Here is a 13,765-nt window from a genome sequence, read left to right as displayed (position 1 = left end):
TATTTCTTTGTGTTTTTTTAATTCCATTTTAATTTAATTATCGATTTAAGTTCATCACTTACGTCGCACAAAATATACTAATGCATTTGTGCAGTTAGTATTACCATAACTGCATTAGTGCATACTAAATCAGTTGTGGTAATACTAACATTAACTCGATGTGTGTTGTTGTAGTGGTGTAAACGACAATAAAACAATCATTTCACTAAATGATTAAACTAAGGATAAATACTATAATTAAAATAAGGATGTAAACTAACTAGTGATGTTTAAGCTTTCTACTGAGCATTTTTTATATTGAAGAAATTATTTAACTTTTTTTAGCTTTTTTTATTTGTTTTTTCAATCTTTTCAATCTTGCCGCTTTTTTAAATACAAAGCAAAACAGCTGAAGCAAAAAATAATTTGTTAAAAAATTTCCAAAAGTTATCTTATATTACTACTACTACTACTACTACTACTACTACTACTACTACTACTACTACTACTACTACTACTACTACTTTTATTGGATAACTTACGGTTATTTGCAAAAATTCAAAACGTGTTTAAACTCTCGTCCCACTTAAATTCTTAAAGACCTTTATATTTTTTTTTTGTTAAATTATTTTATTAATGCGATTTTTTTTTTTTTTTTTTTGATGGGGTCTCATTCTCACTATATTTGTGAAACGTCGAAGGGTGAAAAATTTTCGCATCAAGCAACCTTGAATCTCGTCTTTCATAACAAATTCATAATTTCCTGATTATTTACTTATTATTTGCGCTTACTTTTAAATAGTTAAAAGTGTACAAAAAATGTTTCATAAGGATTTAAATCTTGAAGAAACACTTTTTGACATTTAGAAATTAATAATGAACTATAGTTATACACTTTAGCATTAACTCAATTTCTATACCTTATATGAAATGTTTAAACTTTAAAAATCCAAAGACAGTGTTGCATGCCCATGTTGTCTTTAATTATTTAGTTTTTTTATTTTTTTCTCTTTAGTTTACTTCCAACCAAGGCAGCTAACGAACTTTGTAAACAATTTTTTTTAAACCTAAACTTTTTTGAAGTTTACAGTCAAAATGACATCACAACTAGTTGCGATGTCATTTTATTTAGTAGTACCTAAGGAAATGTTCTATATATATAAGTACCTAAGGAAATGTTCTATATATATATATATATATATATATATATATATATATATATATATATATATATATATATATATATATATATATATATATATATAATCCCTAAACTGTTAAAGTCCTGGGTATATGACTTTATTTGGGTATATGAAGTTATTAGTATCAAACACAGCTTTAATGCAACTCAAAAGCTGGCTGGAAAAGATTGGAGCGGTAATTTTATTGCTATTATATATCAGTGGAAGAAACTCCGTCAACTCCTGCGATATAGTAAAAAAAATTTACTAAGAACCACTTATAAAACTTCAAGTCGGAAAAGCTATAGTAAAAGGTTTTCCGACTTGAATGTTATAAGTTTCTTTAAAAAAAGGTAAAATAATACACATCCTCTGTGAAAACTATGCTTTGCAGGAGCTGCTAATTAAAAAAAAACAATTTTACTGGTTCTTGACTATGTAATGTTGCAATCTGGATTCATTTTCAGGGTTTGCATCACATCAAAAAGTGTATCGGTTCTTCACTTCCAAAAGCGGCTATCAAATTTTCCTAACTCTTGTCGTTAGCGTTTTTAATCATGGCTTGTAATATTATAGTATATCAAAATATAATGGCGAAGATATTGAAAAATTTTAGAAAATTTTCAAAACAATTATGTGATCTAAATAATCTAAATATACTATACGAAAGCTTGTCAGAACAATTCTTATAATATATAATATAATAGCGCTGTACACTTCAAAAGTGATGAGTACAAACTGCGTAGAGTTTGTACTTAAACAGCTGTAATACACAAAAATAATAAAAAATTAGTATTCAAAATGTCCATCCAATTTGTTTTTGAATTTGTTGATACTAACTGCATCTATTGTTTCTTGTTTAAGATTGTTCCAGTCATTTACCACTCTATTGGTGAAAAAATGTCGTTTAATATTTCCCTTATATTTTTTTCTTAGTTTACAATTGTGGCCTCTAGTTTTATGGTCTTTGTCTAGCATTTTGAGTTTTATGTGAAAGTTTACGATATCTTATCCTTTCAAATATTTAAACATTTGTATCATATCACCTCTTCTTCTATTCTCCAGCGATAATAAACCCAACTTTTTTAATCTCTCTTCATAGCTATATCCTCTTAAACTTTCTATTCTAGTAGCTCTCTGTTGAACACTCTCTAGTTTATCTTTATCATACTGTCAATAAGGATTCCAGATAGGAGCTACATATTCTAAATGTGGACGAACGAAGGCTATAAACAAGAGTTTTGCTGTTTTTTCATCCAAGAATTTAAAAGTGTGTTTGATCTGACCTAGCTTTTGATTTACTTTATTTACTGTTTTATTTACATGGTGTTTCCATCCTAAATTGTCAGAAACGTACACACCTAAATCTTTTTACATACTTGAGTACACTAAAGCTGTTCATTGAAAATTTGTGTTGCTTATTTCCAATAATCTTACATTTTTGCTGGTTGAACTTCATCAACCACTCATTAGACCATTCCATTAATACGTCTATATCTTGTTGAAGTTCAATTATATCATTATCACTTTTTATTGCTCAAAGGGTTTTCGTGTCATCAGCAAAGAGTTTACAACTTTATTTTATTTTATTGGAGATACCATTAACATAGGTTACAAATAATAGCGGTCCTAGCACTGATCCTTGCGGTACTCCACTCACAACTTCTTCCTATTTAGATGTATTATCTCCTATCACCACTCTTTGAAATCTGTTTTTTAAAAATCCTTGGCATTAATCCAATAATTTTGATTTAAAATCAAGAGCATCCAGTTTTAACAATAATCTTTCATGATCAATCGAATCAAACGCTTTGGCAAAATCTAAAAACAAAACGATCACATCCCAACCATTGTCTATTGAATTTGTGATGAAATCTGGAGACTCCAATAGGTTCGTCACACAACTTTTTTTATTAACAAATCCATGTTGGTTTTTATTGATTAGCTTGTTATCTACTAAATATTTCATTATTTTATCCTTAATTATCCTTTCCATGACTTTACAAACAACAGATGTTAAAGATACAGGTCTATAGTTGCTAGGGTCTAATTTGTTACCGTTTACAGCATTACCGTTGTTACCGTTACAGCGTTACAAGTTGTTACCGTTTCAGCGGAATGATATTAGCACATGACCATAACTTTGGGAGTTTACAGTGTGCTGAAAAAATTCGGAAACTTTTTTTGCTTTAAAATTTTTATTGAGTAAAATAATGTTTTATTAATATTTTTATATTGTTGAATTTCTTATTTAATTCTCTCTTGAATGATGTGTTAAACGTTCTTAAATGTTTTATTTTCAGATGTCTATCGAACGTGAAAACATTCGTACGTCTATAATTTCCCTGCATCAGCAAAATAAACGTCAAACCAAAATTGTGCGTTTACTCAATGTCAGTAAATCTGTGGTGTCTTAAGCAATTAAACGTTTCAAGGAGTTGGACCACACTAAGGACCGTCCTCGTAGTAGAAGACCACGCACTGCCAATCGCAAACTGATCCGAGACCGAATTCGACAAAATTTCCGCCCTTCAATGAGACAAATGGCCAGAGAAATGACATTGATGTGCACAGTGTCCGTCATATTGTCAAAAAGAACTTAAACTTAAGTCTTTAAAGCTTCAAAAAGCCCAGCATCAAGATGACAACAAATGCGAAACAAGAAAACAAAGATGTCAAAGGTTGTTACGGGAACGCGGTGCTCAATTTCAACGAAAAGTTCTTTTTTCAGACGAAAAATTCTTCAGCGTTGAGAAAGCTCATAATGTCCAAAATGATCGTGTACTTGCTAAAGGGTCTTCTGAAGCTAACAAAAAAGGTCGCATCACTTTACCATCCCAAAAGCCAGCTAGGGTAATGGTTTGGGCTAGAGTGTCATTTTTGGGCAAAACAGAACTTATTTTTGTCAAAAATGGAATCAAAATCAACGCCAACAACTATGTCATCAACATTCTTCAAGCCGTAGTGTTGCCTTGGACCCAACAAACCTATCCGAACTAAAATTAGATCTTTCAACAAGATTCTGCGCCAGCACATCGAGCAAGAACGACGCAAGAATTTTGTAAAAACATTTTCCCGGGATTTTGGTCGCCTCAGCAATGGCGGCCGTATTCGTCCGACTTGAACCCACTCGACTACGCCATCTGGGGGATTCTAGAAGCAAAGGTTTGTTCTAAACCACACAAGTTGTTGGAGTCGTTGAAGCGTGATTTGGTGAAAGAGTGAAACAAAATCGACGAAAAAATGGTGCGCGCTGCAATTGATCAGTTCCCACGGCGTCTCAGAACTTGTATCAGAGCAAATGGAGGTATTTTTAAAAATGAACTTTTGCAATTAAAATTGTATATATTTTTTGATGTTCTTAGGTTATTATATTTTTTTCGAATAATAAAATTGTAATATAATCCTTTATTAAAAAGTCTCCGAACTTTTCCCGCACCCTGTACTTGTTTCAAAGGATTTATTAAACATCAATGATAGGGGTTTGGCTAAAGCGGATTTGCACTCCTTTAGAATTTTTGGGTGAAATTTGTCCATTCCAGTTGCTTTATTAGTATCCAATTTGCTTAAATAGTCCTCTACAACAGAGACATTAAAATCTGGATTTCTACAGAAAGTTTGTGTTTCTATATCTATAATTGGAACAAATGTATCTTGCGGCTTGATTAAATACTGATGCAAAATACCCATTAATGTATTTACCTTCAAATCTGTTACAATACTACCGTTTTTTAGTTAGATCGCTCTTATATTCTCTTTGACATTAGTTTTATAATTTATATATGCCTAAACTTTCTAGGGTTTAGATTTCGAATTTAAAGCGAGATCATATTATAATTTGATTCTCTGATTCAACTTTTTTTTTAATGTCTTGTTTATCTCTTTGTATTTTGTAAGTAAATGAATGTCTCTGAATTTCTTCCCTCTACATTTGAATCAAATTTTTCTTTTTTCTTTCAACAACGCTTTCAATTCTTTATTTATCTAGAGAGGTTTTGTGTTGGTTTGAATATTTCCCACTTTAATGATCAGAATAAAAAGCTTACATATTTTTATATGCCTCGATTTTATTTAATTCTCTAGCAACACTTAAAACTTGTTTCTGATGAACGAGTTCACTAACTAGTGGTTTATCTCTACTGTTCAACCTGAAATGTGTAACAATATTCAATTTTTCTAATTGAACATTTCACCAATATTTTATTATTAATTTTTATAAATAACATCTTCTTTGATTTGATCCTTGCTTTTTTGGCTCGATTCCTTTTATCCAAATCTTTTTGTTCAGCTGAGATTGGATTAATTATTCTCGTTTTTGGTTCATTTATAAGAGGTGCCCTTTCGCTTGTTTTCTTAATAAGACTAGTAAATAGCAGTTTGCTGTTATTCTGTATTACTATTTTTAATTGTTTTTTTAAACTTTCATTTTGAGTATTTAATCTTTCATTTTCCTTTTCCAATTTAAATAACACGCCCGAGTAATTCCTTCTTAAGTACTTCAATAGCAGTTTTAATTGTTTGAGTTGTATCTTTTGAAACTACCATTATTAAAACTTTTTTTAAATATGTGCTTAAGAGCCATTGTCTGAGAAATCTCGGCAAAATAAGCAAATTCAAGATGTGATGTTATCAAATTGTCCTCATTTTCAGATATTTTGTATAAGACAATTAAAGTAGGCCACTGGTAAATTTTTTTTCGAAAATTTCTATTTATTTCGGAGATATTGGGTTCCAAAAATTAGCCCATTTTGAGAAAATTTTGCGCATGGAATGTAATTGCTACTTTGAGGAGTAAAGTTTTACTTTTACTGTAGAAATCTACTATCTTGGTAGATTTCTACAGTAAAAGTAAAAATTCAACATGGTTACATTTTTGGTTGTCTAGAAATCATGGTCCGAAACCATAAAATTTGAAATTTTACCCTAACTTTGAGCTCTTATATCTCTTAAGGCCAATACTTGCACGTAGTTTTCTTAGGTGTTTTTGAATGACATTAAGACATAGATTAATGTTATGGAATAAAAGTGATGTGAATACAAGGACCTGGGAAGGAGTAACCTGCCAAAAATCACTTTTGCGTTCATTGCGCTTTAATAGATTACCCATAACAACCGTGGCCTTTTTTTCAAACTTTAGATTGTAATTTGTAATTATTGTAATTTTTATCTTTTGTTTTGTTTATTAATCTTATAGTTCCACGTATAACTGCTTGTTAACTCTTATTAAAACAACATCAACATAAAGAATTGAGATTAACTGAAATATAATTATTTGTAAATTGAACCAGCTAAAATTACATTTTTTAGTTTATAATTTCTTACTTTACTAACCAATTCTTAAATTTAACTCTTTAAATTACTATATATTTTGAAAGTTTGAAAGCTAAATATTGTAAAACATTTTATATTTTATTTATTTTTTGCATTTTCTTGGAAAATGTTATTTTATAGTAATGCATTTTTCGGGGCTTAATGATAAGACTAATTTTGTCTTCTTCTAGCCCCACTGATGTAAATTTTTTTTTTAGTAATTACGATTGTAAAATTTTTTTTTACTAACTGGCAAATACATAACATTATTATACTGCACCATCAGTTTCCAAAAAAAAACGTGTTGATAGAAGTGTTAACACTCTTAAGTTTTGTACACAAATTGGTTGTGCTGAATTATATTATGATACTGAAATACTCGCAGAACACATGCTTTAAGAAAACTACACTTCTTGATCTGTGGCAAAATCTATGGTACTATGAGACTTTTCTATGTCAACAAAATGAACCTATTCAAGCCTTAATTCTTCTGATCACCAGCTATTATTCCATTCTATCATTAAATAAGGGATTGAAAACTTTACAAACAGCACTGGATGGCCATTACCAAAAAAAAAGTATTTACATATTCTTCAAAAGCAAAAAACATTGCTAATGCAGATGTTTATGGCTGGAGAAGAACGTGGGAAGAAAATAAATCCAGAGTAAGTTCAACAGCAGCTGAGGATAATTTTAAAGCCTAGTGAATATGTGACAACTCAACAAATTCAATCATTTTTCTGTAGGTAAGTAAATTAATTTGCATATTTACAAATACCCAAAGTATGTATGATAATGTGACTTTTTCTTTTCTTGGGACTTGAGATAAATATTAAGCTATTTCCTTTATCTTTCAAGTGTAATTTTTTAGGTGGAATAAACAAAATAAAAACAGGAAGGTTGGTAACCAATTTTTGTGAAGAGTTTACTTAACTGACAATGTGATTGATGAAACTGTTGATGTGAAAGATGTACCTGAAAACGAAGAAGATGATTTAAACAACAATATTCAGTTGATTGCAAAAGAGTTAGCAGCTGATTTTCAAATTGGTGATTGGGTTGTTGTTCCATACTTTATGCGATGGCATCCTGCAATAATTCAAAATGTAAGAAGTTATAACACTATAATATTGTATTTTTGTGTATTGAAATCTATTACAATATTATTGGTTTATAAACCATATTAACTAATTGCAAGGAATATTTAGGAAGCAGAAATGATTCGACGTTACTTTATCTTTACCTCAACTATTAGGTCAATGATGATAATATTTATGTTTCTTGTATGGAATAGTCTGCTGCACCCGGAGAGAACTGCTTCAAGAGGCCAACCAAAGAAAATATTCTCCAATATTCGTCTCTTGATGTTGTTTGTAAGATTGATGCACCAACACCAACTAATCAAAGAGAAAATTATTCACTCTCAAAAGACGATATTGAAAACGCGGAAATTCAGATTGGCCATTAATAAACTTCTTATATATTTTTTGTTATTCTTTGAAAACTGTATTTCCCATCAATTTTAAACGGAGAAAACGTTGGTCATGAAGTTTAATGGTTCTTTCATTGATAAAGTTGAAAAACTAGTTTTTATCAAGTACTCTTGTACAGTTCCGTTATAAAAAATTATTATATTTAAATTTTTAATTGCAGTAGTAATTATTAAGGCTATAAAGTAGCTGTTGCTAAGCATATCTATACCGTTGCTAGAGTATTTTTTAGTTAAAAAATTGGCAAAATAAAGCTACTTCTAGGATTTCTGTAGCCTTTTTATCACCAAAGCACATGGATTTTTTTCAGATATTTGAAGATGCATGTTTAAGGAAACTAAATAACTTAAACTGTTCATGGCAGACCTAAGGCCACGGTTGTTATGGGTAATCTATCAAAGTACGTTGAACGCAAAAAGTGATTTTTGAAAGATTACTCCTTCCCAGATCCTTGTATTCACGTGATTTTTTTTCCATAACATCAATGTATGTCTTAGTGTCTTTCAAAAACGCCTGAGAAAACTACGTATAAGTATTGGCCTTAAGAGATATAAGAGCTCAAAGTTAGGGTAAAATTTCAAATTTTATGGTTTCAGACCATGATTTCTAGACATTCAAAAATGTAACCATGTTAAACTTCTTGGAGATCTAATAATTCTATTTCAAATTAAGATGTTTCTTCAAGTATATTTTCTGGTATTGGACAACAATCACTAATAATATCAATTAAAAAAGGGTTTATTAAAAATGCTGATGATGATTTAAGAGCATACAAACCTTCAAACCTGTTTTGAAAGTCTTTGAAAAATTTATGTAGTTTTTCCCGGTAAGATTCAATCTTATGATCATCGTACTGAACTTTAGGATTAGGATTATGAATCATCTTCTTCATTTAAGGAAAATGATTAAAAGTTTTTAAGGTAAGATCATTCTGAAATAGAACAATTTTTTTTTGAAAACTAAATACAGTCTGAGCAAGATCAGATATATTTTTTTCTTTTCCCTGAAGCGACAAATTCAGATTTTGTAAATGTTGCATTTAGTTAAAAATAAAAAATCTTGCAAAAAATTCACATGGTCAAAGATGTCAAATGTCTTCTGCTTTTCAAGCAAAAAACATTGTGATAATAGCTGATCGTTATAAAACTTTATTGTTACGTGTATAAAATTCTTGTCATAATATTATCAAAGTTAATTGATGTAATTTATTAGTCAAGTCATAAGCTATTTTTGTATATAATTACGCCCTCGAGAATTTTTGTTTCTGTATAAAAATTGTAAATAGAATTTAATAAACAGAGTCGAAAAATAAAAGTATAATAAAGTTGTCGTATTAACAAGCTATTTCGGCAGTATGGCATCTATGGCGAAAATGATTGGAAAATTTGATGGATCTGGAGATGTTGTAGTGTGGCTGAAAAAAATCAAACTGGTGGGAGAGCTGCAAAATATGGGCGATCTTTCATTGATCATTCCGCTGTTTCTTGAAGGCAGTGCGTTTGCATTATATGAGCAACTTGGGGAGAGCCAAAAAACCGCCGCTGCGGACATTGAAAAAGCTCTACTAGATGCATTTGCAGTCGATGGTTTTCAAGCTTACGAGCAGTTCAGAGATCGGAGATAAAATGACAGTGAATCTGTTGATGTGTATTTGGCCAGTTTACGTCAACTTATGGGTTTGGCCAACGTTGAAAGCGAAGAATTATTGCTAAGAGCGTTCATAACTGGATTGCCGGGTGAAATTTCAAAGCAGCTACGAGCACAAGTGAAAATATTTGGGATCAGTTTACAGGATGCATTAAACCATGCACGAGTACTCATGACGGAAAAAACAAAAGAAGAGTATGTTTCAACAACAATCTCTGGTTTCGATAAACATGTTAAAAAACCATCCGCTACTGATTTTAACTGCTACAAGTGTGGCAAGCCTGGACATGTTGCCCGAATCTGTTTTTCGAAGAAACAAATTGTTAATGATGGAATAAAATGCTTTAGATGTGGAGAATCTGGACACATTGCAAGATTTTGTTCGTTGCATCAGGGAAACTTAAATGGGGAATCGCGAGCGCCAGCTGTTTCCCTAAACAACTAACGGCGCTCCCAATATGCACTGTGCAAGTGAACACCTTTGCTGGAAAAGCACTGGTTGACAGCGGATGTACTCGAACTATTATTTCAAACAATATGGCTCAGAAAGCCGGTGTTCGTATCAGAAGAAATGAACTAATGGTGTTGGCTGTTAATGGAGAATTTGTGAAAACGGAGGGAGAAGCTACAGTAACATTGATAATTGAAGGAAAAAAGCTCAAAATATCAGTAATGATTCTGAAAAGTGTTGTCAACGGTATTGATGCTATTATTGGTATGGATGTCATTAATCGCTATGGAGGAGTGCATTTGTACAATGGAAAAATTGAATTTAGTTTTGTTTCAATTCATGCAGAGAAACAAGCTGTTGGTATAAAGGACAAGGATTTTGATGCTTATTTTGATGGTACAAAGTGGACTGCTAAATATAAATGGAAACAAGGTCAACCACAACTGAGAAATTCTGTCGCGCAGTACAAGGTGAAACCCCAGTTGTTACATCAATTTAATGACGAGATGGACGTATGGGTAAAAAATGGCTGGTTGAAACCATGCAACAAAGAAGAAAAAAGTACAATAGGGATTGTCCCGTTAATGGCTGTTGAGCAGGAAAATAAAGGAAAGATACAACCTGTCCTGGATTTTCGCGAATTGAATCAGTATGTTAATTCACATAATGCCTCAAGTGATGCATGTGATGAAAAAGTTAGAAAATGGAGAACTGTTGGTGACAAATTTGCAACGCTTGATCTTAGATGCACCTATATGCAAATACATATTGATCCGAGTTTGTGGGAGCATCAGAAGGTAGTCTACAAAGAAGAAAAATACTATCTTACACGTCTTGGTTTTGGGTTAAATTCTGCCCCAAAAATAATGTCTTCAGTCTTAGGCAGTGTGTTGAATCTTAATGCTGGTATTAGTGAAGCAACAGACCACTACATTGATGACATAATTGTCAATTTGGAAAAGACATCAGTTGAAAAGGTCGTAAATCATTTAGCGTGTTATGGATTGGTAACAAAAGAGCCGGTGCAATGTGATACTGCACAAGTGTTGGGTTTGCAACTGTTTAGAAATGAAAAAAAGGAGCTATGTTGGAAACGTGGAAACATCATTCCAAAGTCACAAAATATCAAAACTGAAAAAGTAACACGACGGGAACTTTTTTCAATATGTGGACACTTATTAGGTCACTATCCTGTTGGAGGGTGGCTTAGAAGTGCCTGCAGTTTTATAAAACGTCATAGTCAAGGAAATACTTGGGATGATCTAATCGGAGATCAAGCTCAGTCATGGTTAATCGAAATATTGTGTCGATTAGAAGTTTGTGATTCTGTGAGAGGGAAATGGAATGCTAAAGGGATTCAAAATGGAGCAACATTGTGGTGTGATGCTAGCAGCATGGCAATAGGGGTTGCTATAGAATACGATGGCGTAATAATTGAGGATGCAGCCTGGCTTCGAAGTATAAATGATGTTATGCATATTAATATTGCTGAATTAGATGCTGTGGTGAGTGGGATAAACCTAGCTGCTAAGTGGGATATAAAGAATTTGTCGGTGTTCACTGATTCAGTAACAGTTCATGGATGGCTAAAAAGTATGCTGACTGAAAGTCATAGGATTCGATCAAATGCATTATCAGAAATGCTTATTAAAAGAAGACTTTCTCTATTGCAAGACCTAATAAAAGAATATAATATAAACATCACGTTAAAATGGGTTCCGTCCTCCAAAAACAAAGCTGACGTGTTGACAAGAGTTCCAAAGACTTGGTTAAATGAGCTTTCACGAAGAAGTGCTAAAGAGCTATGTGGAGTAAGTATTGCTGAAGAAATTCGTAATTGTCACTCAAAGCATCATTTTGGCGTTAATCGGACAATGTTTACAGTGCAACGAAGACTTCCGCACGTATTAAGAAAAGATGTCGAAGAATGTGTTCGCAAATGTTGTCAATGTAATTCAATTGATCCAGCGCCAATAAAACGGGAAAATGGAGTGCTAGATGTACCAGACACATGGTACCGAGTTGCTTGTGATGTGACTCACTATAAAGGGTCGCCATATTTAACAATGATTGACTGTGGACCAAGTCGGTTTGCAATTTGGAGAAAGTTGCCTCGCGAAGATACCAAAAATGTAGTAAGTCAATTGGAATCCGTATTTAGGGAGCATGGCCCGCCGCAAGAACTGTTAATGGATAATGGAGCGGTGTTTAAATCTAGTGAATTTTCAAATATATGTGAAAAATGGTGTGTTAAAAAGAAGTATAGATGTGCATATAGACCATCAGGAAACGGGATTGTGGAGCGTAACCACCGCACAGTAAAACGAACAGCTGCGAGGGCACAAATATGTCCTTTATTAGCGGTATTTTGGTACAATGCAACACCAACGGTGGGAACAAACGAGGAATCTGCACCTGCTTCTCAAAAAAATAAGTACGTTTGGCGTCTGCCAATTCAAGAGGAGAAAAACACTGAAACTCAGGAAAGTTCACGGCAAGTTATGAAAACTTATAGAATTGGAGAAAAAGTTTATGTTCGCCCCGCTGATGCAAAGTGCACTTCAGTTTGGAAAATTGGTACTGTAACTGACATACTCACAAACACAAATATTGAAATTGATGGTGTACCAAGACATGTGCGAGACGTGAGAATAGCTCCTGCCTCAAATTCTTCAAACGCTTCAAGTAAAATTGTTATCAGTGAAGAGGTTGACAGTGATGAAAGTGATTTAGAAGATTTAGACATTTTTGCTGCACGAGAGGAAGGAACTGAAGAAACAGTTGTTGACGCTGAGGAGGAAGCTGACGGCAGAGAAATCGTTGATAATTTATTACCAGCGATCAGACGATCAACCAGAGAAAGGAAAAAGCCGACATATTTAAATGACTATGTTACTTAAGAACTTCAGTTCTTGGGGTGATGTGATAATAGCTGATCGTTATAAAACTTTATTGTTACGTGTATAAAATTCTTGTCATAATATTATCAAAGTTAATTGATGTAATTTATTAGTCAAGTCATAAGCTATTTTTGTATATAATTACGCCCTCGAGAATTTTTGTTTCTGTATAAAAATTGTAAATAGAATTTAATAAACAGAGTCGAAAAATAAAAGTATAATAAAGTTGTCGTATTAACAAACATTTAATTGGTTCTAATAGTTCTACAAACCTATAAAGAATGTCACGACTTGAAAGCCACCTTACAGCACAGTAAAACAACAAGTCACTTGGTTTGTCAGCAAGATCCAACTTAAATATCAAACTATTCTCGTTATTGTCTACCGGCCTGACTTATGAACGTACATCTGCCAAACTAAATCTGGCAAATAATATCTACAATATTATTGCTATTTACCGATCAAATCCAATCATTCCAACAAGTATTTTCTTTTTCGAATTATCTGATCTCCTAGAAGAACTTCAAACATTATCTGGAGAAATACTTCTGTGTGGTGAATTTAACTGCCCAGGTACTACTCCATCAACCTGCAATCCAAGAATTGCTGAGATTCTAGAGACCTACAACATGATACAATCTCCAACCCGCATATCATCTATTACCGGTATAGCCAACTTGCTTGATCTAGTAATAAATCGACATGATGACATTTCACTCAACAATATTCAAGTAACTGATGAGGGTATTTCAAATCACTATATGATTCGGGTTGCACTTTATTATCAACCTTCAAATAGTAAAACTG

General features: G+C 32.4%; 2 protein-coding genes across 2 annotated transcripts; both read left to right on the top strand.

Moving 5' to 3' along the window:
• The first annotated feature begins 9,632 nt into the window (after window positions 1-9,632).
• LOC136082091 (uncharacterized) lies at window positions 9,633-10,052 on the top strand. The gene has a single exon (XM_065800669.1). The coding sequence runs from the start codon at window positions 9,633-9,635 to the stop codon at window positions 10,050-10,052; it is 420 nt and encodes a 139-aa protein (XP_065656741.1).
• A 92-nt stretch (window positions 10,053-10,144) lies between these two features.
• Window positions 10,145-12,958, top strand: LOC136082090 (uncharacterized). The gene has a single exon (XM_065800668.1). The coding sequence runs from the start codon at window positions 10,145-10,147 to the stop codon at window positions 12,956-12,958; it is 2,814 nt and encodes a 937-aa protein (XP_065656740.1).
• Window positions 12,959-13,765: the final 807 nt, after the last annotated feature.

The sequence above is a fragment of the Hydra vulgaris genome, chromosome 06 (assembly GCF_038396675.1).
Source record: "Hydra vulgaris chromosome 06, alternate assembly HydraT2T_AEP".
Lineage (NCBI taxonomy): Eukaryota > Metazoa > Cnidaria > Hydrozoa > Anthoathecata > Hydridae > Hydra > Hydra vulgaris.
This window is presented reverse-complemented; position numbering and strand designations above follow the sequence as displayed.

Bases quoted from the DNA above. Each gene is read 5' to 3' on its own strand.
- LOC136082090 (XM_065800668.1), top strand. From the start codon at position 10,145: ATGGCTCAGAAAGCCGGTGTTCGTATCAGAAGAAATGAACTAATGGTG.
- LOC136082091 (XM_065800669.1), top strand. From the start codon at position 9,633: ATGGGTTTGGCCAACGTTGAAAGCGAAGAATTATTGCTAAGAGCGTTC.